Source organism: Perca flavescens, chromosome 24 (assembly GCF_004354835.1).
Source record: "Perca flavescens isolate YP-PL-M2 chromosome 24, PFLA_1.0, whole genome shotgun sequence".
NCBI classification, from domain to species: domain Eukaryota; kingdom Metazoa; phylum Chordata; class Actinopteri; order Perciformes; family Percidae; genus Perca; species Perca flavescens.
Genome location: NC_041354.1, coordinates 4,442,375 through 4,467,733, shown reverse-complemented (window position 1 = coordinate 4,467,733; position 25,359 = coordinate 4,442,375). Strand labels below are relative to the sequence as shown.

Here is a 25,359-nt window from a genome sequence, read left to right as displayed (position 1 = left end):
GTGTGTGTAAAATGTGCCAAGCTAGTATAATAAGATGGACCTACAGGTACGTGTGCGCGCGCGCGCGCGTCACCAGGTGATTCATTCATTCTTTCATTGTGGAAATAAAGGTTTTAGAGGAAACCCGAAATCTTTCACCCCAAGGGCATCGCATGTAATCACCGCTCCCACTTCCAATCTGTCAGCAGGAGTTGGAGCTCAGAGCCGGCGATAGGTCGCTCCTACACTGCGCCGCGCTCGGCGCGGAGGGATTCAGAACCATTAGTCCCTTGATGGGTAATTATGTAAAATATACATAAACGCAAATAGTTTACGCACGCTCGGATGATTTCTCTTTTTGTTACATACAGTAATAGGCTCAATATGTTGTATTGATCATAAAAACACACTCAAACAGCTGTAGAATCAGATAACCCAAAGAGGCAGAAAAGTTAATAAAATTACACTAAAGGTCACTTATTAAAGTCAGTATTGACCATCATTGGAATACGATAGAAATATAGGAGTCATTAAATGGAAAATCTAAATACCTTAACAGAGCAACAAAATGTGACGTATATAATAGAAATACAAAACTTGATAAAATGTAAAAAATAATATTAATTAATTAATTAATGTATCATTTATCAGTGAAAAAGTAGCATCAAACCAAAGTCTTCGAAGAATTAGGGATCATTTTAAAGGACGCTCTATTGCGTACTGACACGCTGAAGTCCTAATATAGCCTGTACCCTACATGTTATAGGGAAGATTTAATATAAGAGGATATTGAAAGGAATATCTTATGTTAATATAAATTCACTGAACTTTTCATCACAGAAAGATCATTCAAATGTCATAAAACTAGAAAAATACCAACCTATGAGCCGTCATCTGCGCATGAAGACAAACCGAGTGAGAAGTGAAAAAGACAACTGCGAGCTCCCATCACGTGGTGCGCTTTATGATTTGTGCGCTGTGGATTTGTCTCCAGTTGGGCTCGAGAGAAGAAGAGACTCTTCACACTTTGCGGAGCTTTTGCTCTCACCTCAGCCAAACCATCCGCGCGAGAGCATGAGCGGATCCGTGTCTGGGCTTCCTCCCCGGCGGTTCGTCCTCCATGCCTCCGTCTAAACAAGTTCCTTTGATCTGATGTTTCCCCTCCGAGAGTCATTTCGGAGAGAATGCGTCTTCTCGTTTTTGCGACTTTATTTGGAGTCCTTCTCGACGCAGGTAGGTAGCAAGTTGGAGATACTGCGGTGTGGAGGCGCAGTGTGGAGCTCGTGTTCAGCTTGTACGCAACAAAAACAATTGCTTGTTGCGTAATATGCGCTAACTTCCTTCCTATCCGTGCGCAACAGAGGGTAAATGCCAATATTACAAAACATTATTGATTGTTTATTGCATCCGTGCAGGATATACTTTTCCCATTTTGATAGCAATTCAATTTAGAAAACAGAACTATTGCCTTTTGGTAACTAATTTCCTCTGCGTAAAGTAGCCCATGTAAAGTCTGTGCGTAAAATCGGACGTCCAGATCCGAATACAATACAGACATGTAGTGTCTGAATTTATATACTTTTTGGGGAAACTTAAGGAACATAAATAATGGAAAGTAATGTTGCGTTTTTGGTGCTGGTGTTGCGCGCTGAGGAAGCAGCGCTGTGCTGGACTCCTCTGCGCTGTTTTGGCACAGAGGGAAAAATAAAGAAACACAGATTCAGTCCAATAAACCTGATTGTTATGACCTGTTGGTTACTATTCTCTAGCTGATGAATTTTCTTTGACTGAGGGATTTTCTTCTTGTCAGTATAAGTGTTGGAAAGAATGTGAAGATGTTGCCTTTTTGTGCCATTTTTCTTTCGCTGGTGCTCATAAGAGGAAATAGGATGCAGTTTCAAGAGCTGTTCCTACACCTGTCTGATTTTTATCATATTATATTGTTGTTGTGTAGAGCCCAAAGTGATTACAGTTAACAGGATTGTAATTAGAAGATATTGGTTTTGCACATTCTGAATACAGAAGGTGTAATTTTTTATTTTTTATATCACCTTTTTTTCTGTTGAGGAAAAAAAACGCTGGATTCTGCCCTCAAATATGACATAAACAAGTTTTCTGTTTTCATAATCTCCTCCCCAGGTGATGGATGAAGCTTTCAGACATGTGCTTGGTTTAAAGTAATTACGCTGGGGTTGTGATGTTATATGTGGACCTTTTTATCAGATGCGTTTGAAGCCGCTGTCAGTTGAGATTAATGTTCGGTGCCTTTCAATGATTAGACTACTAATATAAGTTAGTGGGGTCTGATATCCTGTGTGGTATATTTAGGAAAGAAAGGGCTTTAAGTTGTAACAGAATGCTAACATGATGCAGATATCCTTTAGAAATACTAATTGACCCAATAGCAGCTATATATAACAAATCAGTGTGCCAATTAACACTGACTGATGTAATTACTTTTCATTCTCAGCTCTGAAAAATATTCAGAGGTTCAATGCAATGGATAAACTTCACCATGACCTATGATGAAGTGAGTTGTGGAAATATGTCATGCATGTTGCAGAGGAGTATTACACGGCATGCATATTGTCTGCAAAAAAGACAAGACGCACCTTCTCCATTTTGGGTTCCAAAGTTCGATTTCTGCATCTGTTTCTGCAGGGCTGTGTAGAACGGCTATAGTCGGATTAATGAGGAGGTTTCAGGCAATAAGAAAAGCCCATCCAGGCAGCTTTAAAAGCATCAGATAAAATGTGCAAAAGCTACGAGAAGTGCTGTATATCATATTTACGAGAAGACGCTGTAGAAGCCATACACTCAGATTTTTACTACCTTAGAGGATGGGAATTCACGTGGGCAATCTCTGCACTGGCAGAGTGCATCAAGTCCCTTACTGCCGGTTCATATAGTAAATGGAGCTTTATCACCTATAAAAGCCCATGGGTTAAAAGGGAAGTTAAAGTCACCACTCTGCTTTGCTGATGTGCTATTTTCTTTCTTTACAGTTTTTATCACTTCAATGTGTGAATCTAGAACCTCTCTGTTGACACTCATGAGACAGCCAATAAAAACGGCTGAAAAAACACCTACGATTAGACTTGGCCAAGGACTTAATCATGTGCTTTGTAAAGTCACAAAACCTCGGCAATATCCTTCTGCTAGCGTAGGAGAGATAGAGAAGATGACGTGTGCCATTCGTCTTGTTTGGAGGTAAAACGCCATCAAAGGCTCTCGCACAAAGGCCTCTGGTTGCTTTAAGAAAACGAAGAAAAGAAATGTAGCCTACAGATTGGATTCACAAATTGTATGGAATGACAATATGGTCTATAATGCACTCTGAAAGGACAAACAATGTATGCTGTCATGAAAGGAAATCATAGAAAATAAGAAATATGTGACATTGAACTAGTTGGGAAATACTCTTATTTGCTTTCTTGCTGAGAGTTCGATGAAGAGATAGTTACCACTTAGTGTGCGGTAAGCCAGCAGGCAGGTTAGCTTAGCTTTGCTTAGCTTAGCACAAAGGCTGGAAACAGGGGAAACAGCTAGCCTGCCTCTGTCCGAAGGTAACAAAATCCACCTGCCAGGTTAGAATTAGTTGGCTTTTTCCAGTCTTTGTGCTAAGCTAAGTTTACCGGCTGCTGGCTATATATATATATAGTCTACCTGTCAGCTGTATGTTTTTCACATATAACATTTGTGCTTCAAATTCTGCATTTGACAAACAACAGATGTAGCTGAAGCCAAATTATTTTACGTTGTGAAGAAGGGATTGGCGATTTATGTATGATATTCATCCATAGGAAAAAAAAGGAATCTTCAGGACTCAGTTATGTCTACAATACCACTAATGATTGGATCTTTTTGCACTCTTGTTCCTGCTGCATGGTGCAGGAGATGCCCTTCAGATCCAGTGCTACCAGTGTGAGGAGATGAAGCAGAATGACTGCTCCGCGCCGGAGTACATCGTCAACTGCACCGTCAACGTACAGGACATGTGTCAGAAGGAGGTGCTGGTCAAACCCGATGGTAAGACGCAGTTTACAGTACATCTGTATAAATGCTTAGGACTGACATGGATTGAGGTATTTTCTATTATTAAAATACTCATTTGGAGGATTATGCATCCTTTGGTGGAGGTAGGCTCTCTTGGTTTTCTTATTCCTTGAAGGACCGAGTCGGTTAAGATTGATTGTTGAGGATGTTGAAGACACAGGCTAGGCCAGCCAAAAGTAAAATAAAAAAATAAATAAAATGAAGCACAACTTCCCATTTATCTGCAGAAGAAAGGTGACCGTCTGGAAACCGGAGACGGAGCCGCACCCAGCACCCTCTGAGCATTACGTTTTATTTCTTTGCCATTCAGATGAGGGTAGGCTACATTATAAAGTCGATAAGCACTTGCAATTTTCTTCATGTACAACAGAGCAGGCCATTAACATACATTCTGATGTCTCAACTAGGATTAGCCTTGTCATAAACAAGGTTGTCTGGAAATCAGCAGGTCAAAAAAATATCGCTTATAAAATTTTTTTGCTGTGACATTTAGTCATGTCATGCAAATGCAACCTACGTAAACCGCAACTGAAGTCAGCTGTGATGTTTGCACCTGTTGGCATTTTAAAATGACAGAAAAATACTCCTCATCAAGGATTGCCAACTATCCATTTTGATTTCCTCCAAACACTTTAAAATCCTCACATGTCTGGCTTACTGACCCAGTGGAAGAGGCCGAGCAGGTTGCAACAAATTCCTCTTATAGGTTTTTCAGTGTAATAGGAATTGTTATCTGTTATTCTGCTTCTTTGCTCAGCTTCAAAGATGGAGAGAGAAGCATTGATTGATGAGTGGGGATTGACTGTGTAAAGAAAGCACAGTCTTGCAGACAAAGCATCAGACAGTGTAACGCATTAGTTTTTCCATGACCCCATTCTACATTGTTTTTGCTCAACATGAGACAGCTCTGTGTTGTCGTGTCGCTCCAAAACCCCAGCAAACACTATCTCACTGGACCACTTTATTCGGCTCATTCGTCAAAGACTTTCCTTCAGCTGCAACCGACACACCATTAGATTAGTTTTGCACTGTGTTAAAGAAAATAAAATCGGTTCGGCCTGCAGGGTGCCCACTTAACCGTAATGGGAATTTGGAGGGTGGTGTCCTTTTTTTTTTAGCCTTTCCAAAACTAGAAACAAAAGGGCAAAAGTATAAGGAATGGATTAAACTGTTTTTATCTGCTCTAAAAAGTAGATGCTAGATCCCACCAGTTACATGCATCGACATTAACACGGGCATCAAGACTACCGCGCAGGCCGCAACGCTTTGGCTTTACCGCTATTGAACAAACGTTAGTGCAGTGTTTACGTTTCCCACGCACTGCTACATGCTATACTGTCAGGGAAACAGGTAATCTAGGTTGCCGTTGTTGTTAATTTCTCCCCAATTTTGGATTACATTGCTTCCGGAACATGTCCCGTTGTGTAGCTTTCGGTTTAGAATCCTTTTTATCTGTGATTTTTCACTGTAGAAAGTGACGTTAAACTACATCGCAGTCAGTCTCCAGCTGCAATGACGGACGGTACCAGTTTCCTGTGTTACATCCAAAATGCCTTTTCTCTTTTAAAAAGTGTTAAAAGTGACAATGCTGTTTAAAAATATGAACGTATGAAGCACTTTAAACAAACTCACGGAACTAATTTAATAAGCCTGCTAGCTACAGCCAGGGCAAGTCGTCATTTCCGATGGAAAAAATCAATGGTTTCCGGGTTAGAAAAGAGAAGCTTGCTTTTGTTTACCTCTGTCTGAAACCAAGGACACATTATTTAATTGTAAATGCACATTCTGAACAAAGATTAGATGTTCGTAGAGCAACCTAACATCTAGTAAGGCCAAGATAAATAAGCATGTACCTCAAATTCTGGAACAAGAGCTTGAGGCCAAACGTTTAGTTTGGCAAGGTGAACACTTTACATAGCCTATGTGTTGTGAAGGGTATAAGACAGGTGGCTTCATAGTTAGACACACTATCTTGTAATTGGAAGTTTGCAGGTTCAATGGCTGCAATCATGGCTTTGTGTGATGTCCTTGAGTGATACATTTTCAACGCTACAGATGTGCTTTTCACACTTTGCCTTGTTGGACACGGTAGCTGATTGCTGATGCTTCCTGTAGAAACGTGTATGACAAACACAAAGAGGGAAAGGCTCAGCTACATATTTCTCCTCCATCAATAAAAAAGCATTCCCAGTTAATGGAACACTCTGCCAACAGAGATTGAATGTGTGTGAATTGGATTTAATCAAACGTTTTTCTTGTCTAACGGGAAAATTTTATTTGCCGAAAAAACAAGATAAACAACACAATGGGAATGCCACATGAATGATAAATTACCTGACACATCCTATGATAGAAACGCAATATATACCAATATATACCAGATGGAGAAACAGCACTTGATAAGGGAGTCAGTGGCTCTGGAGTGCAATAAAAAAAGTTACAGCATTACAGTATATGAGTTTTTCTTCTTCATACAAGCATACAAAGTGTTGTAACATATAGGCTACCTCACACTGACAAGCATTACTTAATAAGAGCAGACAGGAAGTCAATAGCTCCATAGCCCTGTAGTGCAATAAAATGCTGCAGCATTGCAAAACACAAGTCTGTTATACGTTACATTTTCAATCTAAGCAATCCAATTACAGCAGGGGGGAAATTAATCTGTTGTTTGCAACATGCTTAACATCTGAAAGAAAGGATGACCTGCCAAAAACTGTGCTTTCTCTGTGTGGACACACTACAAATTTAGTTATTTTTGTTGTTGTTGCAGGAATCCATTATCGGAAGTCCTGTGCCTCCTCTGGGGCTTGCCTCATCGCCTCCTCTGGCTACCAGCAGTTCTGCACCGGCAGGCTGAACTCAGTCTGCATCTCCTGCTGCAACACTCCGCTCTGCAATGGGCCCAGGAGGAAGCGTCCCGTCCCTTCGGCGGCGATGTCCAACCGGCCGCTTCTCCTCTCCCTGGCCTTCCTCCTGCCACTGCTGACGCTCCTCCCTGTGACGTAGACCGGGGATCACATCATGTCTCTACCGTACAGTTTGTTTTCTTTAGTCCACACCCACAGAAAAGAGAAGAACCCTCACTTTTTGTCGGTTCATTTAACCCTCATGTTGTCCTTGGGTCAAATTTGGGACGTCGAAAAAAGGAAAAGGGAAAAGCTTAAAAAATGTTGAAAAGTCGACAAAAACAACTATTAAAAAAAAAAGTCAAAAACACGAGAAGAAAACGTCAAAAACGCTGGAAAAGGCGTCAAAAAAGTCAGACAAAGGTACAAAAAAGTTGAAAAAAAAACAGCCAAAACATCTAAAAAAGCTATAAAACTGTTGATATAAAGGAACAAAAATGTTGAGAAGGGACAACATAAGAGTTTTTTTCATAATCGACGGGAAGACAACAGAAGGGTTGAGTTCACACTGCCCACTTAGAATTAAATTAGGGCTTGGAAACGAAGGCTTGTCAAAAGGTCAAATCTTGGCGTGTCATCCTGAAAGGTTTAAGATTTTGGAGGCGGAATCAAATCAATTTGTCCTTCCAACTTCAGCTAAACCAGATATTTACCTTCTATGGTGACCTATCCAGAAATAAATAGCTTTTAAAGGGCAGGTTTGACAAAAATAAGCAAAATATGCAAAATCACTTTCTGGTGGAGAGTTTGATGGGAAGATTGATACTACTATTATGTCTGTCCGTTAAAATATATGGCTACAGTCTGTGTTGGTTAGCTTAGCTTAGCACAAAGACTAAAAACAGAGGGAAATAGCTAGCCTGGCTCTGCCTGAAGGTAACAAAATTAACACATTATATTGCTGGGTGCAATTGCCTTGCAACCAAGGCCAAGAAATCATATTTTTTAACCCCCATAGAATGGTAAATTATTATATTATTATCAAACTTTTTTGTATGGATTAGACAAATAAGATATACTAGTGAGCTGGGAGGTAGATTTTGTTATCCTCAGACACAGCCAGGCTAGCTTTTGTTGTATTTGTGATAATAAGCTAAGTGCTAACCGGCTGCTCTCTGTAGCCTTATATTTAATAGACAGATGTTGGAGTATACTAAGGATATTTCCCAAAATGCCAGGAAATCTACAGCATGCAATGATCATTTATGCACATTTTCATTGTCATAGATTCCCCCGGGAGCCCGGACCTGTGACCACTGCTCTGACACACCGAAGGGGCAGATTTGGACACCACCCTGGCTTTTTGTCCTGAAAAAACATTGAATCTGATCGATATAACCCGGTAAACAGTGAGGAGGACACTGGCAAACTGGAGAAGTGGAAGCATTTGGAGCTTTCTGAATCATTTATTGCTCTTGTTGCCAGAGAAGGACCGTCCAGTCTGCAACCGAGGCATCGCTCAATTTCTTTGCTTTCTGTCAAGTGGAGCGTTTTTGTGAGGAACCTGCTCTGGAGTTATTTTCTGGTTATTACATGCTGTAAAAGCTACTGGTAGAAGTTATTGTGGAAAAAGATATCTTTAAGGTTTTTGGGTTTTTTGTTGATTCATGGTTCGAAGCAGCACTGTTGGTTTATGTTAATAAAATGTTAATGTTGTTGCTGTTTTTGCTCTGGATACACAGACGTTGGAGAGAACTGACATTACAAACCCCAAAAATACACTTATGTTCTTGTTATTCTTATATTCTATATGTCATGATGACAAAGCCACTTTGATTCAGGCAAATATGAATTTGAAGACATATCTTGCATCATATTAATTATCACATGTATGCATATTTTTCACTGCCGGACAGTATTGATTGACATTTTACTTTTTGGAATATGAAAGATGCTGAAATAGTTTTGGACAGACTATTTGAGTTATTGCTTATTAATCCTCGCTTAGAAGATTTCAAAGATTGATTCTGTCGTACAAGAAGCTGATTAGATGTATTAATTAGACATTAATATTCCATATATTCCTTTGTGAAATGAGACATAGTGCAGTATAAGAACGAGCTATAAGCACAAATACATTCTCACTGGAAAACGATGCTTCAAGGTGATATCAGCAATATTTCCCTTTAAGTTTAGATTTGTTCAGAAGAATTCAACATATGCCCAAATCATAGCTATTACTGCATGTTGCCATTGCTGTAGACCAAATAATATATTTCATAATCTACACCAATGAGAATACATTTGGCTTATTTTATTGATCTTATTTCCATACCCAGATGGTCATTTTGTGAAAATTGAAATTTCCCTCCAAATTATTTATTTTTATTTCATGAAGTTTTATTTTATTGTTTTATTGTTTTTCAATCTGTACAGTATTATATTTATATATGTTGAATGTGCTGTAGACAACAACAATTCAGACATTCTCTAACTGTAATGTATTGCCACACATGACGGTATTAACGGTCTAGAGCCAAGAAAGAATGTTGGATATTGATAAATATTATAATTATCAGACTTGTTTCAGAGCATCCCTTGACTGTTCTGGAGACAAAGGTTTCAGACAGATATGGACCATCTGATAAATGTTCATCATGGCAGTTTTTTGACTGGTCTTCTGTGAAGAGTAACTCTGTATTCTGCTGATCTGTGATGTAAATAAATGTTGCAGAAAAACGGACCTGTCCAGTGGCTATAGTTGACTCGTACATAATCTGTTTTACTGTCATTTCTAAAGAGGTTGCAGGAAAAGCAAAAATGTAATTTAAGACTGATTATAGGCAGTTGTTGGTTTCCAGAGCAACTGCCACACTTACACCCAAGTAAACATTCATTAATTATTCAATTATTGGAAGCTTTACTCTCCATATACGTTTGCATGCTTTCCTGCAAACAGATATCACATCTTTCCAACATGTTCTGCTGACTTGCTATGAAAAGACTCTCCACGTTATGCTATAATTAATTAGAAGTAGCTAATTGGACGTTTCCCACGCTGTGTCCATTTTCCCTATAGAGTAATTAATACCAAATTAGGCCATTTTTATAAGAAACCCACCTACATAATTAATTTTTAGTAAATTAAGTCTACAAAATAGTCCCAAGAATAGGGATCCCCTGTTGATTAGGGGCAAAACATTGAATATTGCAATGTCAACACTGTGTCCTTCACAATAAAAAAATAAAAAAAAGAAGGAAAAAGCAACATTTTGCATGTGTCAAACTCAAGGCCTGCGGGCCAAATCCGGCCCCTCGCAGATGAATGAATGAATGAATTTGGCTTGCTTTTTTCGACCTCTTTGGCGCTTTTAGCGTTTTTAGCTGACTTTTTTAGGGCTTCATGTTGACCAAACTGTAAGTGAGAGACTATGAGACATGCAATAATACAGTCAAAGATATTTGACTTTTTTGATTAAATAAAAGCATGTCGATAAACTCTACATGTCTGGCCCCTGATGTGATTCTCTTTTTCGAGTGTGGCCCTCAGTGAAGTTGAGTTTGACGCTCACACTGCTGAATGTTACACATTATTTAAAAGGAGCACAGTGGTGCAACAACATCCACATGCAGCCTTTCAGCAGCTTAACAGCAGAATCCACCTCACCTCAGATATAATGCATAAACTTCGGGGGTTCGGTGGAGGGCGGGAATTACTTTATTTTGACTCTCTGGGAAATGAAATCCACCAATGCTGGTGGTCCCTGGGAGCTTATTTGGACCAAAATGTTCTCTCCCTGTCTTTAACCTTCGCACAGCCAGACTGAGGACGGTGCGGAACCAGTGTTCTATTAAATTAGCTGCATTTCAGTATGCTACCATCACTCAATGACTCATCTATTGATTATGTTGTGCATTGTGCATCCTGTGGTTTCCATATGAGCATGCACATACATTTTACAGTGTCTTTTCAGACTCTCTTGTGTTATGATTTATGCATTATTGAGTAAAGTCTTCGAATACATTCCACATTTTCTTACTGTGCATGAGTCTACCTGTAAGCATTTTCAATAACTAAAATACTATTATCGCCAGCCTGCACTGAAACTGATAAAAGACTTAAATGAAAGAGAGGATTAAGGTTTTGTCAGAATGAGCAGTGAATACAGATTATTAGACATAATCTACTCTGTATTACGCCCGTCCTACAATGGCTGTTATTTTCTTGTGGCGGATTCCGTCAGAATGCAGGTAATTCAGCAAAAGATGAGATATGAGAGATGTGCCTCAGTCATACATTGTGATATTGAACTAAAACACCCGGCATGTGAAATACTCTCAGCTCCTTATCTGGTAAACCAGTATTGAATCCTAGCAGTTTTAAAGAGAGAGAGATGCATTCACTGTTGGAGACACAATGGAGCGACTCCCACTGTATAAATCCTGCAGTCCACAGCTGAATTCACAATAACTTTGCAGAAAGATGAGAAATATGTTCCAAACACAGCCATTAACAGCTTAAATGGAACACAGTGATATCAGATGGCTTCAACTTGAAGGTCTATTAGCAGCAAAAAACATGGCGCAGTGCAGTGGTGGAATGTAACTACATTACAAGTAAGTACATTTACTCAAGTACTGCACTTAAGTACAAATTTGAGCTACTTGAGTCTTTTACTTTTCATGCCACTTTCTACTACTCTGCAATAATTGAGAGAGAAATGTACTTTTTACTCCTCCACATTAATCTGACATCTTAAATTACTAGATACTTTACAAATTAATGTTATTTAGTTCATAAAATCTGATGTTTTATTATAAATGAAACTACCCAACAATATAACAGCCTACAAGCACAGCTAAAATGATTAGACCATTGAACACTTAGCTGACTGACAAAACTGTTTCAATCGTTTCCACTTTCTAAAATGGGAGGATTTTTCTGCATTGAGTACTCTTGCTTTTAATACTTTAAGGCCATTTTCCTGATTATACTTATATACTTTTACTTAAGTAACAATTTCAGTGCAGGACTTCTACTTGTGACAAAGTATTTTTACAGTGTGGTATTAGTACTTTTACTTAAGTCGAGGCTCTGAATACTTCTCCCACCACTGGTGCAGTGTGAGGGCGCGCCTGTGTGACCGAGCATCATTAAGCCTGAACACAGAGGCGGCGGAGGAAGAGGTGGAAGGAGTCAGGACTGACGATCACAGAGGGGAAGTGCCGACTGCAGATCTCCCAGGATTAAGAAGCAGCAAAAACAGGAGATTATTAAAAATAATAAGGGCCCACCTCTGCCTTGCTCTAATGACGCGCACGCACACCGCAGTCACATTAAGGCTCTGGCGGTGGAAATACTTCAGTTGATGAGGGACTGCAAGTCATCTATTTTGTTTACTGTGTAGGCCAAGTGTATTGGAAATGAGGGGGAAATGATCTATTCTTGTGTGGGCGGGACGTTTTTTTTTTCAGGTGGAGATAGCCGGACAAACAAAAACCTCCAGAGACTCTATTGCCCTCAGTTCAGCTATATAGATAGATACTGTACATTGTATAGTTATAATGAAGCAGAGCTATCCATTTAAACGCACCTACTCTCATTTATTTGTATTAGATATTATTCATGAATCAAATGTAGCATCAATAGGCCTTTTGCTATTGATTAAATGGATGAATTAAAATGAAATTCTATTAAATTATAAGTTCCATTAAACATATTACATTGGATATGAATAAGCCTGAGGAAAAGCATGTACAGGCTTCAACAATTATCCTAAATCTGATGACTTAGCAGTCAACCTGATACAAGCTATACTTTATTTTCACTGCAATCCACTTTAGTGCAGTAACACAAATCTTCATTCCAGTAAGTAGGGCCAATAAAGAAAAGTAAACACAATTAACCCCCCACAAAGTTACACAGTGCAAAGGGGAAATTAATCTGCGGCAGTGGGAAAGTTAACAAGCATTAGACAAGTGTTAAATGCATTGCACCTCTGCAAGAACCAGAGAAATAAAAGTGAACGGGCTTGAAGAATGGTTGTAAAAAAAAAAACCTTTGTTACGCTGATTCTTTTTCCATTCCAGGAGGAACCTTTTGATAGATGTAGTGGTGGACGGGTCAGAAAGATTGAGCCAGCAAAAGGTGGGGTTGCAAGGCTTAAACATGTTTTTTGTATGCTATTACAGTAAGTACCTGGCCCAGAGGTTTCTGTTGTTCCTTAAAACGAGAGCACTGGTGCCCTCTAGTATTCAAAACAGTGACACACAGGGATGTAGAAAATGGCAGGGAAAGAAACTATAAATGTAATTATTTCATATTTTACTTGTTTTTATTCCTCACATTAAAACAATTTGTAAACTCATAAAGAGTGGTATAAATAAAGTTCATTCTGATAGTGACTCGTCAGTTGTCACAATTCATCTAGGTAATATAAAAAAAGGATAGGCCTTTTGATAGCGGGCTCCTGGCGAATATTTTGCTCCAGCAATGACGCTACTGAAACAAATTGTTTTATCCACAGTTCCTGATAGAGAGTTTCCATCAAGTGTGCCTGGCTCCACAGCGAGGACTGTTCCTATCAGGAGCAGCAGAGCCGAGGGCTTTTTCTAGGAGAGTCAGCACTGTGAAGAGACTCTTGTGTGAGTGATGAGTCTGCCTGAGGACAAAGGGCCAATGTTCTCAGGCCCTGGGATTGGTCTTAATGTGGTAAGGCGCTCCGGAGCCAGAATCAAGCCCTAAAGCGCCTTGATGCTCATATATTGTCTTTATCAGTGGCCATCCATGCAGTCATGGAGGGTGAGGACCATTGAAGTCTGGCCTTTGATGGCACCTAAATCACTGATATCATCTGGTGGAGTCAGCAGGGCGAGATGAGGTTGTCAACTATGTTTCTTGTTTCATGAAAAAACACTGTAAAAAGACAGAACATACAATTACAAAGCTGCTTGAAACATTGTTTTTAACCTTGGAACCTTTAAAAATAGATTTAATTTGTATTTTATGGGTTAGGGTTTAACACAATACATATAATATATATTTCTTATGGAAGTTTAAATGTAATCCTATAGTAATGATATTGTTGGTTAGTTATGCTATTTTCTGTGTCATGCAATACAAGTCCGAGTATGTGCACTTTTTTTTTTTAGCATTTTAAGAGGCTACTTTTATATTACATATTGTTTGTCTGATTGTTTTATCCTTTATATTTCTTATTTTCCTTCTCGTTCTACTTATTATCTTTAATTGCACACTAGTTTTAACACAGCCTTAAAAGTATGCCACCTTGCATAAATGCATAGGCCTATTATAAATACAGCTTTTCTTCAAATCTTTGAATCTTCCTAAAAATCATCTGAAATTTTACTAAATTTTTTTTGCCATTATTTAAAATTAATTATTCAAAAACGGATATATTCTGCTTTATTTATTTATTTTTTTAACATTTAATTAATTTAAACAAATGTTTTACCATTCAGTTGCAATAACAGTCTCCTTCCACTAGGGGTCCGTATGCCGCATTTGAAGCTGCTGACTCTGCACTAGAAGAAATTTCCCCAAACCCGGAAGCCGTTCAGAATCGGCCGTGACTGCTATTCATTCGGGTTGCTGCGATTTAAATCAGCCTCTGTTAAGATATCCCTTCATATCGGGTGACCGGTATATTCGCGTGTAGATAGATAGATAAAGGAGAGCAAGCATGGCTGGTCGGCTACCAGCTTGTGTTGTTGACTGTGGCACAGGGTAAGTGATAACAATAGACGGCTAGTTAGCGTTAGCTTGGCTTTAATAGACGGCTGTCAAACTTCCAGCTAACGCCCAGTCTAGCTGAGTAGCTTCAAAGAAGCTAACGTTTCTTTAGCACATCTGCTGTCTTGTTTATTCTTATGTTGTCTTTAAAGCCATGGTTAATGCTGCCAATTAGCAGGCCAAAGTACCGAACCGCTTCACGTTGTATGGTTTTATTCTCAATGCAGCGGTATCGTTGGAATTAGCTGCTGCTAGCTACCCACCCAAGCTAATGTTACTTCCTGGACAATCGTTATAGCAGAAATAATAATATCCAGATTGTTTTGGGTGTGACTACCATGGTGTATAATAGGTTACTACCCAGCCAACACTTAAACCATAGGGAAGCAACTGTAACTCAGCCTTCATCCTTGTTTTGTTCCCTTGTTTAGGTACACAAAGCTTGGTTATGCAGGGAATACAGAACCACAGTTCATCATACCTTCATGTAAGTAAATTACTCCTACAGGTAATCAGTGGAATCAGACACTACAGGTGAATATGGAAAATATGAATAGATATCACCCTGTAACTTACCCCAGTTGATACAATCGTTTTTTGGTTTCTTTTTAGGTTTTCTGAAATGTTATGTTTAAATATGCAAATGAGGCATTATCTTATTAAATATTCACTAATACATACATTGCATGCATATATTTGCAGAACAGGAGTCTGAACCTTAGATAAAACCAGGTTCAAAATAAGTTTTAAGTTTATAAAAAAAAAAAAAAAATCCCCTAAGTAAAACTTATAAGCAATAAAAAAAAGAAAAACAAACAAGATATTTTAACTGGAGCTTATTATAAATGGAGTTTAAGTATTATTTACTTTTTTGTCAATTTATTGAACATGTTAAAAAATAAAAATAACACAAAGTAAAACTTATAAGCAATAAAAAAAGAAAAACAAACAAGATAATTAGCAACATATAAGCAACAAATAATCAATTTAATACGATAATGTTTAATAGAGTCATATATATATATATATATATATATATATATATATATATATATATATATATATACATACATACATACATATACACTCCCCTTTTTATTGTATCTGCTCTTAAAAAAAGACATTTCCTGAATGAAGCGGAGTCTGAACACAGCATACAACTGACAAAAGGCAAAAAAAAGAAAAAAAAAAGCTTTGCCCTCCAAACACGACGAGTTGAGTTGAGGCCAAAAAGTTCTATTTTGGCTCATCTGAAATCAGTCACATCAGTAGGCAGTAATCGATTATGGTCTGTCACTGCATCGATGCAGAATTGTCTAGGTCCACATTGCGATGCAGGATTGCAAGACCTGGCAGCACATCACCCCAACTCTCATCCACCTTCACTGGCTCCCAATTGAGTCCCGCATCAAATATCAAATCCTCCATCTTACCTACAAATCCCTCCATGTCCAAAGTATACTCTTTGACCTCCTCCATCCATACACCCCACCCTGAAACCTGCGGTCCTCAGGTGCTGGCCTGCTCTCCATTCCCCACACCTTCAGAGACAGAGCCTTTAGTGTTGCAGCCCCATCCCTCTGGAACACCCTCCCTGCAGATATCCAAAATGCTACATCTGTGGACATTTAAAAAAATAACTCCTTGTTCAAAACCCCTAACTGTGAAACCGTGATATTTTTGCTAAAGGTTATCATACAGGGTTTCCGCGGGGTCTTAAAAAGTCTTAAATTCGCAGAAGTATTTGAGGTCTCCCAACATCATTTCTGAGTCATCACCCAATATCAGTATTGTGTTTTAGGTCTTAAATCATTTTAAACAGGTCTTAATTTTTGTGACGTCCATGCAACACTACCTCTAACGCTCAGTTTTTCTTATTCTGTGGGGTTGTAGTTCTTTCTTTTGCTAGTCCAGATATAATTTTGTTGTATTACGAATAAAAATGAGACCCACATGCAATTTATATTGCAGCCGATCAACTTTCGGGTTATTGGCGCGAGTCTCTTTCAGATTTTACCACAGACATAAAATGGATTTTATTCTTCAGCTATGGAGAAGTGCAAGTTAAGCGATACTGAAAAAACTGAATTTAGGGCTTAGTTGATGTTGTGGGTGAAACCTGCAGAAACTCTGTCATACCATCCGAATCTTATACCGGCCCATGCCTAAGCTCTACCCATTTTCATGATCATGTCTAGGTATCGCAATCAAAGAATCAGCCAAGGTCGGGGACCAGGCCCAGCGCAGGATGATGAAGGGTGTTGATGACCTGGACTTCTTCATCGGGGATGAAGCCATCGACAAACCATCATATGCAACGAAGGTAGACCGGAGCGTTGAAATGAACCGCATGGGATGTTTTGTTTGTGAAGCAGTCTGATCAGAGACTTGACTTTGTCCCCTCTTCACTTCCAGTGGCCCATCCGTCACGGGATAGTGGAGGACTGGGACCTGATGGAGAGATTTATGGAGCAGATCATCTTCAAGTATCTGCGGGCAGAACCTGAAGACCATTACTTCCTTTTGGTAAGACCAGAGCTGTATACAATATCAAGAGTTACAGCCTGAAATGCACATCAAAATGGCATCGAGACAGGCGTGTACCAGGCAGTGTATTTCTGACTGTCTGTGCGATTTTTACTACCAAAATCCATGTCTAATTTCCTGAAATTAAAAACGGAAAGAATTTTTTTGTAACGTAATTTAAGTTTCTCTTAATTGCATTTGTCGACCTTTTCTAGAAAAGAAAATGTAGAAATAGTGGCTTAAAGTCATCCTGTGTTCACATCCTCTCTCTCTCTCTCTCTCTCTCTCTCTCTCTCTCTCTCTCTCTCTCTCTCTCTCTCTCTCTCTCTCTCTCTCTCTCTCTCTCTCTCCCCAGACAGAGCCTCCCCTCAACACACCAGAAAACAGAGAGTATACAGCAGAGATCATGTTTGAGTCGTTCAATGTCCCCGGCCTCTACATTGCTGTTCAGGTAAAACACAAAAAACCTTACAGCACCTGAAATCAACACTTGCCTTCAGCCACACAGCCAGTCAGTATTTATTTTGCCTAAAGTCTTCCAGCCATAACTACAAAAGCCATTTTGGGCACATTTGAAACCAGATTTGTGGGCTGTAGATAGAATGAGGTAGAGGTTCAATGAGGAAATGGCAATTTTCACTTCTTCTTTTTTTTAAGTTTCACAGTCTGTTTTTAAATGTCCTACTCCTGCACAATGTCATTCAGTATAATAGTTCAGTGTTTCACTCCCCCCTCCCCATGAAACGGAACTGACACTTTGCTGCAACACAAACAAATACATTTATTCACCTCTATTCACACACACAATGAGGCATATTTTCAGTTGTGATTGTATTTTTTGAGTTACTATATAGGCCATCTTTGATCTTGACATATAGGCATTTCTGTAGCAAATAACAATAACCCCACTATTAATTACATTATCTTAATGCAGTGTAACTACTTCAGCATGTAAATAATGCACATAAAATACAAATGTTCTCCGACATGCACTCTAACAATGCAGCCCTATTTCTGATACCGTGGGGGGCAGAAATGTTGCCGGGCGGTCAAATCAACATAGAGGAAACACCGTAGTTGTTGCCACACTGTTACCGAGACAGTGTTTTGAGACAGTGAATCTTTACTAACGACGTCACCTTGCAGGGTTTTTCCATGCTATTGTAAGCTTTAGGTGCAGAACCCGAGCCGTTTTGGGCAGATCCTAAGCCGAATCAACGTAACTAAAAGACTTTCTCAGATCTAATGATTGGAGTTGGACTTCTTCAGCAAGTTTTGTCTTTAAGCTTTTTGAGTGTTATGTATTTATGATCTGCTCTAGCTTTTCCAACGTTTTCTGGTCACACGATTCAATTAAGATTATCCTGTCAATGATTTGATATCACGATGCCTCACCTCCTCAATGCTATTATATATTGCTACACGTGGTTTTCATCAATAAATTCAAGCAGTCAGAAATATATGAACCATTTTAATTGCATCTGCTCTTAAAAGAGAGACTTCCTGAATGTAGCGGAGTCTGAGCACAGCAGACAACAGACAGAAGGCAAGAACTAAAAAAGCAGAGGCCGAAAAATCAACCATTAACTGATTATAGGCAGTAATCGATTATGGTCTGTCACTGCATCGTTGCAGAGTCATCTAGGTCCGCAATGCAATGATACATTTCAACACCCCTAATATGGTGATAATAACAGTCTAAAAAAAGAGGAAAAACTACCACAAAGGAACATAAACCAACTACAGAGAGATGCCAAATGACCACAGAGACCCCAAAACAACTCCAAAGGAAAACAAAAACGACCTAAAAAGAGACACAACACGACAACAAAGAGAATCAAAGAGACATGAAATGTACGGGGGAATTGCTTTTTGTTTTTAAATTGAAAAACATGAACGTTTTCTTGAGGAAGGATGCCTTAACCCCTCGCCGGATGCCTAAACCCCTCGCCATATATATATATATATATATATAAAAAATATAAAAAAAATTATAATATTAATTCCGTTTTATTAAACGTCTGATTTTCTTGCATCAGGCTGTCCTGGCGCTGGCTGCCTCCTGGACATCCAGACAGGTGGGAGAGCGGACACTGACCGGGACTGTGATCGACAGCGGAGACGGAGTCACACACGTCATCCCAGTGGTGAGTGCTGCAATATCCAGGTTTTATCGATTTGCTCCTAACTCGTTCTCAACCCTAAACTTGTAAGTAAAGTTTATCTATATAGCACTTTTCACGTAAGGATGATCGGTGTAGAAATATATTGGGTTTAGAATAAAAATGTCCTGTAGCCTGGGATGGCCTCGCTGTCTCCTCCTGTCTGGCATGTGTAAGATAAGACGGGTTCAAATTTAGTGGAGCAAAAGTGCTCCTGATTTGTTTAATAAACATTTGGAACAGAATGCACCTACTGAAATCTCTTAAAGGAACAGACAATCTTTAGGCCATGAGAGAAGAAGAGAATGAGAGCGATCCCAAAGCTAGCGCGTAACTTCTCTATCTTCTCGGAGACAGAAAGTCTGAGTGATATCCAACCAATTGGCGGCCCAGACGCAATGGCGGGAGGAGGAACCTGAAGATGAATAAAAGAATAGGGAAAAGGAAGGTCCGGTGTCAGACCCAGAAAGACTTTGTTGGTGGTTAGGGAGAGAAAGTCTCGAAGGAGCGGCTGATCCATATGCATATGAAATATCTGTTTGCAATATCATTTTACTAAAGATTGTTATAGTTTAAGTGAACAAATCCTGAGTATTCATTTCTTGGTCTGCCTTTCAACCAACACAATACTTAAAGGGGAAACTTTGATAAGTGACCGGTGGTTCTTAAAAGACTCTGGCCTTTTGAGCAGGAGTAGAATCGGTCGTTTTTTTTCCTACATCGGTCTGCATACAGAAAGGCAATGAGTCTGTGTTACCTTAATTGACAGAAATCTTTGCATTTGCTGTTATTTCTGACCATTTGATTAAAACATTATGTAAATAAAACCCCAATTTACAAAACTCTTAAAAATATTGGTATTCAAATACTGCCGTCAAAATCACCGGGAGAGTCTGGTGCAGCCTGACTCTGGAGATAAAACTGAGGTCAGCGCTGATATTCAAGTTTATGTTCTGCTTGTTCAACATTGTTTGATAAAATTGATAAATTGCTCTTAAACACATTTAGAGAGGATTTGAATTGCTATTTTTACTCTCAGTTCTTATCATTTTGGTGCTGGTGATTTTCCTTGGGTGCTGGCTGCCAGAAATTCCTCTATGCAGGAAACGCCCTGATTAACAACCACCTTGTGCGCCGCTCTGTTTCCAGGCTGAAGGCTACGTCATCGGGAGCTGCATCAAGCACATCCCCATCGCTGGTCGAGACATCACGTACTTCACCCAGCAGCTGCTGAGGGAGCGAGAGGTGGGCATTCCTCCGGAGCAGTCCCTGGAGACGGCCAAAGCTGTCAAGGTCAGTGTTCTTTTTTGCCATCTTTACTAGGGCTGCACAATTAATCTCCATTTTATCCAAATCGCAATATGGACTGGTGCAATATCCAAATCACAGGGAGGGGGCGCGGTATTTGTCAAAGGTAAAATATGTGTCAAACCATTCTGAATGAAGTAATGTGGTGCTACAGAGACATCCCGGCCTCCAGATCCTACCCCACAGATCCTGGCAAAAATCACACTATCATCATTTTAATCTTTTAAATAAAAATGAGAATAATGATCCAAAAATCATCATTCCGTGGAATATGCTGAATCATATGGCAATTGCAAAAAAATATATCTTCTTAGTATCAAACACTCACTTCCTGTGGGTTTGAAAGGTGGAGAAATGTGTGTAACAAACAAGACCTTTTGTGAATTTCACATTCTAGCCTCACCTGGTGCAGCTCAGTATAAAGCTGTTTAGCTCACACAGGAACAAATAACCATTAGATGTGGTATTGTAGTCAGTTTAAGGACTTTATATTCTTTCACTTTCACTCATGCTTCTTTACTGAAACCTGCTAAATAAAAAGGCCCCATAACAGGAAACGATACACTCCCCAGATGATACTGGTTTTGTTAGTGTTATCATGGATTCCTCAGCCTGTCCACTAGATGGCAGTGCAGCTACAGAAGCATATCACTCACTGCAAGTTTTAAATAGAAAGATGTTCACCTCACGCAAGCATTTAAGAGTCAAAACATCTGAACCATTATATATTTAATACAATATTAATCCATATATAACCAAAAGTTCTATATTACATTTGGTTTTGTTGGTTTTGTCTTCTTGCATTCCCACCACATTGCTTTTTTCCCCTAAAAGTTGTACTGTATTGTTTTTATTTTTATTTATTTTAGGAGCGCTATAGCTACGTCTGCCCCGACCTTGTTAAGGAGTTTAACAAGTACGACACAGATGGCTCCAAGTGGATCAAACAGTACACGGGCATCAACTCCATCTCCAAGAAGGAGTTCACCATCGATGTTGGCTACGAGCGCTTCCTGGGGCCCGAGATCTTCTTCCATCCTGAGGTTTAATCCAAACTCTTTTAAGATATATTGCTGTTGCTGCTGATAGATGATCGTAGATGCCTAAAGTGTCAGCTTGTCAGAGTGAAAAATGTGTTGTTCCAATCCAATTTTATTTATATAGCGCATTTCACAGATAAACAAATCAACAAAGCGCTTCACAAGGTACATACAAACAAATATGGGCTAAAGAAAATACAGCATGACATGAGGAGAGACCAGGAGAATAAGGCAACTCCCAGACTATGCCCCCACTAGGAGTACAGTGTGGGAACAGGAAAAAAACACCTCAGCAACATAATATAAGCACATAACCAATAAAAGGGCAAACAAGACACGCAATGGGGGAGGGGGGTGTTGGGCCCATGGGGATGGGGGTGTTGGGGTTGAGGTAGTCCAGCACAGGCAAGCAGACATCTGGTCCTGCAGCCAGATGTTGTTTTTTTTATCAAGTGGAATTCCTTGCTTTGAAACGTACTATCTTTTTTGCTGTTTGGTCTCGTCCAGTTTGCCAACCCAGACTTCACCCAGCCGATCTCAGAGGTGGTGGACGAGGTGATCCAGAACTGTCCCATCGATGTCCGACGTCCACTGTACAAGGTACAGAAACTCTACAGCTACTACGGTGCCAATAACGGTTAGTCTGTGTATCTGTTTTTATATCGGCGTCTACCTCCTCTGTGTGTCGCAGAACGTCGTGCTCTCCGGAGGCTCCACCATGTTCAGGGACTTTGGCAGACGCCTCCAGAGGGACCTCAAAAGGTCTGTGGATGCTCGACTGAAAATGAGCGAAGAGCTGAGCGGCGGCAAGTTGAAGGTGAGGAAAGAGGATGAAGATTAGTCTCAAAAAACCTTTTGAAATGCATTAAATGTATGCAAAAGTACTTGGTGTTATTCAAGTCTATTATTAGTCTGGCAATGGAGGGTCTGTCTAGTCCACACAGCATTCTGGGATGGTAGAAAAACGTGCTCTGGTTTGTGCTCTGTGCTCTCTGGTTGTCTTGGACAGTGCTAAGCTCCAGACACATTGACGGTGCCTCTGCAAAATAGCCTCGGGAAGGAACTTGTTTTGGTGGAACGTGTACGTTCAAAAGTAGTTTTAGTTGTGCAACAGAAAACTCAGATTGGACAGATAGTCTAGCTAGCTGTCTGGATTTACCCTGCAGAGATCTGAGGAGCAGGTAACCATAGTCCTCAGAAATCAACCAGAGTTTAGAACGGCAACACAAAGACTAAGGGGACGAACATCCGGCCTAAAATGAGGGACATCCGGCTGAATTTACGGCAGCAACTAAACAATCCCAGAAGTGGAACATCGTCGATATATAGACTTGCCTATTATATACAGGACTAGTATTTCAAAAAGAGTTAAGTCACTTCAAAGTTTTTAATACAGACCGGCAAAAACAAAAAGGCACTTCAATAATGCAAAATGTTTTTTTTCTTCTGAAAAGTTTACAGGAAGTGGTGTTTTTTTTGTTTTCAATATTGAGTTATCCTTCTCTGTTTTGCAGCCCAAGCCCATCGATGTGCAAGTTGTCACTCATCACATGCAGAGGTACGCCGTCTGGTTCGGAGGATCAATGCTGGCATCTACTGTGAGTATCAAAACAGTGTTTTCAACTTCTCTAACAACACGTAATCCCCCCCCTGCAGCCTTTTCTATATAGTTTTGACATCAGCACATCATTAGAATAGAATCTTTGTTGAAAGTTTTCACTTGAAAAAAGCAAAAGTTTTCCCATAAGCCCCAGACTTTGGTAAACCTTTGTCTAGGGCTGGGTACCGAATTTTACTTTTTAAGGCACCGACTGAATTGCCTCTAATGTATCAAATATAAAAAAAAATGCCTCATCATTCAATACCCATTTTCAATAGGCAAGGTAAGGCAGCTTTATTTGTATAGCACATTTCAACAACAGGGCAATTCTAAGTGCTTTACATAAAACATTAAAGAGCAGTTAGAAATTACATTTCATCATTGTAATTATTATAATTATTTCTAAACATTACATCTTTTGACAGACAAAATGTATCCAACCTGTTCTTTTACGGCACAAAGTGTGAAGAAATTCCTTCTTTTTTTAGACATGCATGTTCTGGGGTAAAGTTTTATAGAATTGTAAATCATACCTATTGCTCCAAAACTAAAAGATAGGCTCAACCTTTACATCATATATTCTATGTACGAGCTTATACATCTGAATTATATCTTCCCTGTATCCCTGTATACAAGAGTCTGTAAACTTAATTTTCTCAATCTTTCTTCATAAGGCATAATTTTTCATTCCTGGGATTAATTTAGACCTTTTCAATTTATTCTACATATTTGAATTTATATGGACACCAGACTGAGCTAGCATATTTAAGATGGGCTCTTTCCAGAGATTTATACAATGGTAAAACTATATCCTTGCGTAGATTTGAGAAGTTCTTTTAATTATTGCAATCATAGATGTTGTCTTTACTTCTGAAATGGGAAAGGAAATGACTCTGAGGACCATTTCTGTTTTGGCAGCCTGAGTTTTACCAAGTGTGCCACACCAAGAAAGACTACGAGGAGATTGGGCCGAGCATCTGCCGCCACAACCCCGTGTTCGGAGTCATGTCTTAGGGCGTCGGGGGACGGCATTCAGCGGGGGCCGAAGAAAACTGAGGAAGCGCCCTAAGACCTCACATGCTGTGGAAGTCCCATGAGCCTTTGCACGGATGCTCCCGACAGACCTGTTCATTCGGATAAAGCAGTGGACCAAACAAACTGCCAAAATAGCGGCAACATCCTCACAAATTAGAGGAAGGAGGTGACTCAGCCCAAAGGATCCTTCAAATAAAATGTTTACTGCAAAGTAGGTTAATAATAGGTGATAAATCTTTAATTTCTGCGTGCCTCGTATATGTACTTATAATATCGTCACAGGGTTGTAATATGTAATTAATCAACATGAGTCCTGTATAAATGCACTTCTCTGTGTATATGGGTTGGGTTCTTGCTATATGTTATATACTGTAAAAGAAGCAGGACATGCTTAGCTAGATCATTTTACACAAACTTCATTGAATAAAACACCTTTTGATCATTAAGTCATCAAATGGGTGCTACATACCCCAAAAAACAATCACCAGATATACTGACTATTATTTCTGTCTCTTTTTTTGAAAATGTCCCTCACTACCTGGATGGAATATTTATTTGAATTTAGATTATTAAGTCAGGCATTTAAAAAATTAGTATTAATCTGTTCAAATAATTTCCCCCAGGTTTAATTGTTTAAGTCTTTGTCACCGCTTTCTTTGGACCTTTTTTTTATTTTTTTATTTGTATTAATCATCTCTTGACCAACCTGTCTTTAAAAAGAAAAAAGAAAAAAAAAGAAGTCATATTAATATATGAACATGCAGTTTGAATGACTGTTGTTGGACCGTCACTGTTGCCTAGATCTCAGTTCTACTGGATAGCCTTGTACTGTATCAAATCTGGATTTCAATGCTGGCATTCCAATAAATGCCAAGGAGACATTTCTACAGTTGTGATTTCTGTTTTTCAAGTTTCTCAGAATGCCATGATTATATGCCTCTTTGCATCCATTCTCAACATAACACAGCTATAATTATGTGAGGGGAAACCCCCCTCGCTCCTCGTACTGTAACTGTATCCCTTTAAAGTGACCACTGCGTGATGTAAGAGT

At 39.3% G+C, this 25,359-nt stretch overlaps 2 protein-coding genes across 2 annotated transcripts; both read left to right on the top strand.

Moving 5' to 3' along the window:
• Positions 1–915: 915 nt before the first annotated feature.
• LOC114551185 (ly6/PLAUR domain-containing protein 1) lies at positions 916–9,246 on the top strand. Its single transcript, XM_028572350.1, has 4 exons — positions 916–1,212; positions 3,874–4,008; positions 6,809–7,070; positions 8,172–9,246. The coding sequence occupies exons 1-3, from the start codon at positions 1,164–1,166 to the stop codon at positions 7,042–7,044; spliced, it is 420 nt and encodes a 139-aa protein (XP_028428151.1). The 5' UTR covers positions 916–1,163; the 3' UTR covers positions 7,045–7,070; positions 8,172–9,246.
• A 5,173-nt stretch (positions 9,247–14,419) lies between these two features.
• Positions 14,420–25,193, top strand: LOC114550864 (actin-related protein 3). The gene is made up of 12 exons (XM_028571798.1): positions 14,420–14,631; positions 15,069–15,124; positions 16,836–16,960; positions 17,053–17,163; positions 17,519–17,614; positions 19,203–19,310; positions 20,475–20,618; positions 21,503–21,676; positions 22,181–22,273; positions 22,365–22,490; positions 23,188–23,271; positions 24,192–25,193. The coding sequence occupies exons 1-12, from the start codon at positions 14,588–14,590 to the stop codon at positions 24,285–24,287; spliced, it is 1,257 nt and encodes a 418-aa protein (XP_028427599.1). The 5' UTR covers positions 14,420–14,587; the 3' UTR covers positions 24,288–25,193.
• The last annotated feature ends 166 nt before the right edge of the window (positions 25,194–25,359 follow it).

Bases quoted from the DNA above. Each gene is read 5' to 3' on its own strand.
- LOC114550864 (XM_028571798.1), top strand. From the start codon at position 14,588: ATGGCTGGTCGGCTACCAGCTTGTGTTGTTGACTGTGGCACAGG. The intron at 14,632-15,068 runs GTAAGTGATAAC...TCCCTTGTTTAG, and splicing joins GTTGTTGACTGTGGCACAGG to GTACACAAAGCTTGGTTATG. The intron at 22,491-23,187 runs GTGAGGAAAGAG...TCTGTTTTGCAG, and splicing joins TGAGCGGCGGCAAGTTGAAG to CCCAAGCCCATCGATGTGCA.
- LOC114551185 (XM_028572350.1), top strand. From the start codon at position 1,164: ATGCGTCTTCTCGTTTTTGCGACTTTATTTGGAGTCCTTCTCGACGCA. The intron at 1,213-3,873 runs GTAGGTAGCAAG...TGCATGGTGCAG, and splicing joins TGGAGTCCTTCTCGACGCAG to GAGATGCCCTTCAGATCCAG. The intron at 4,009-6,808 runs GTAAGACGCAGT...TTGTTGTTGCAG, and splicing joins GGTGCTGGTCAAACCCGATG to GAATCCATTATCGGAAGTCC.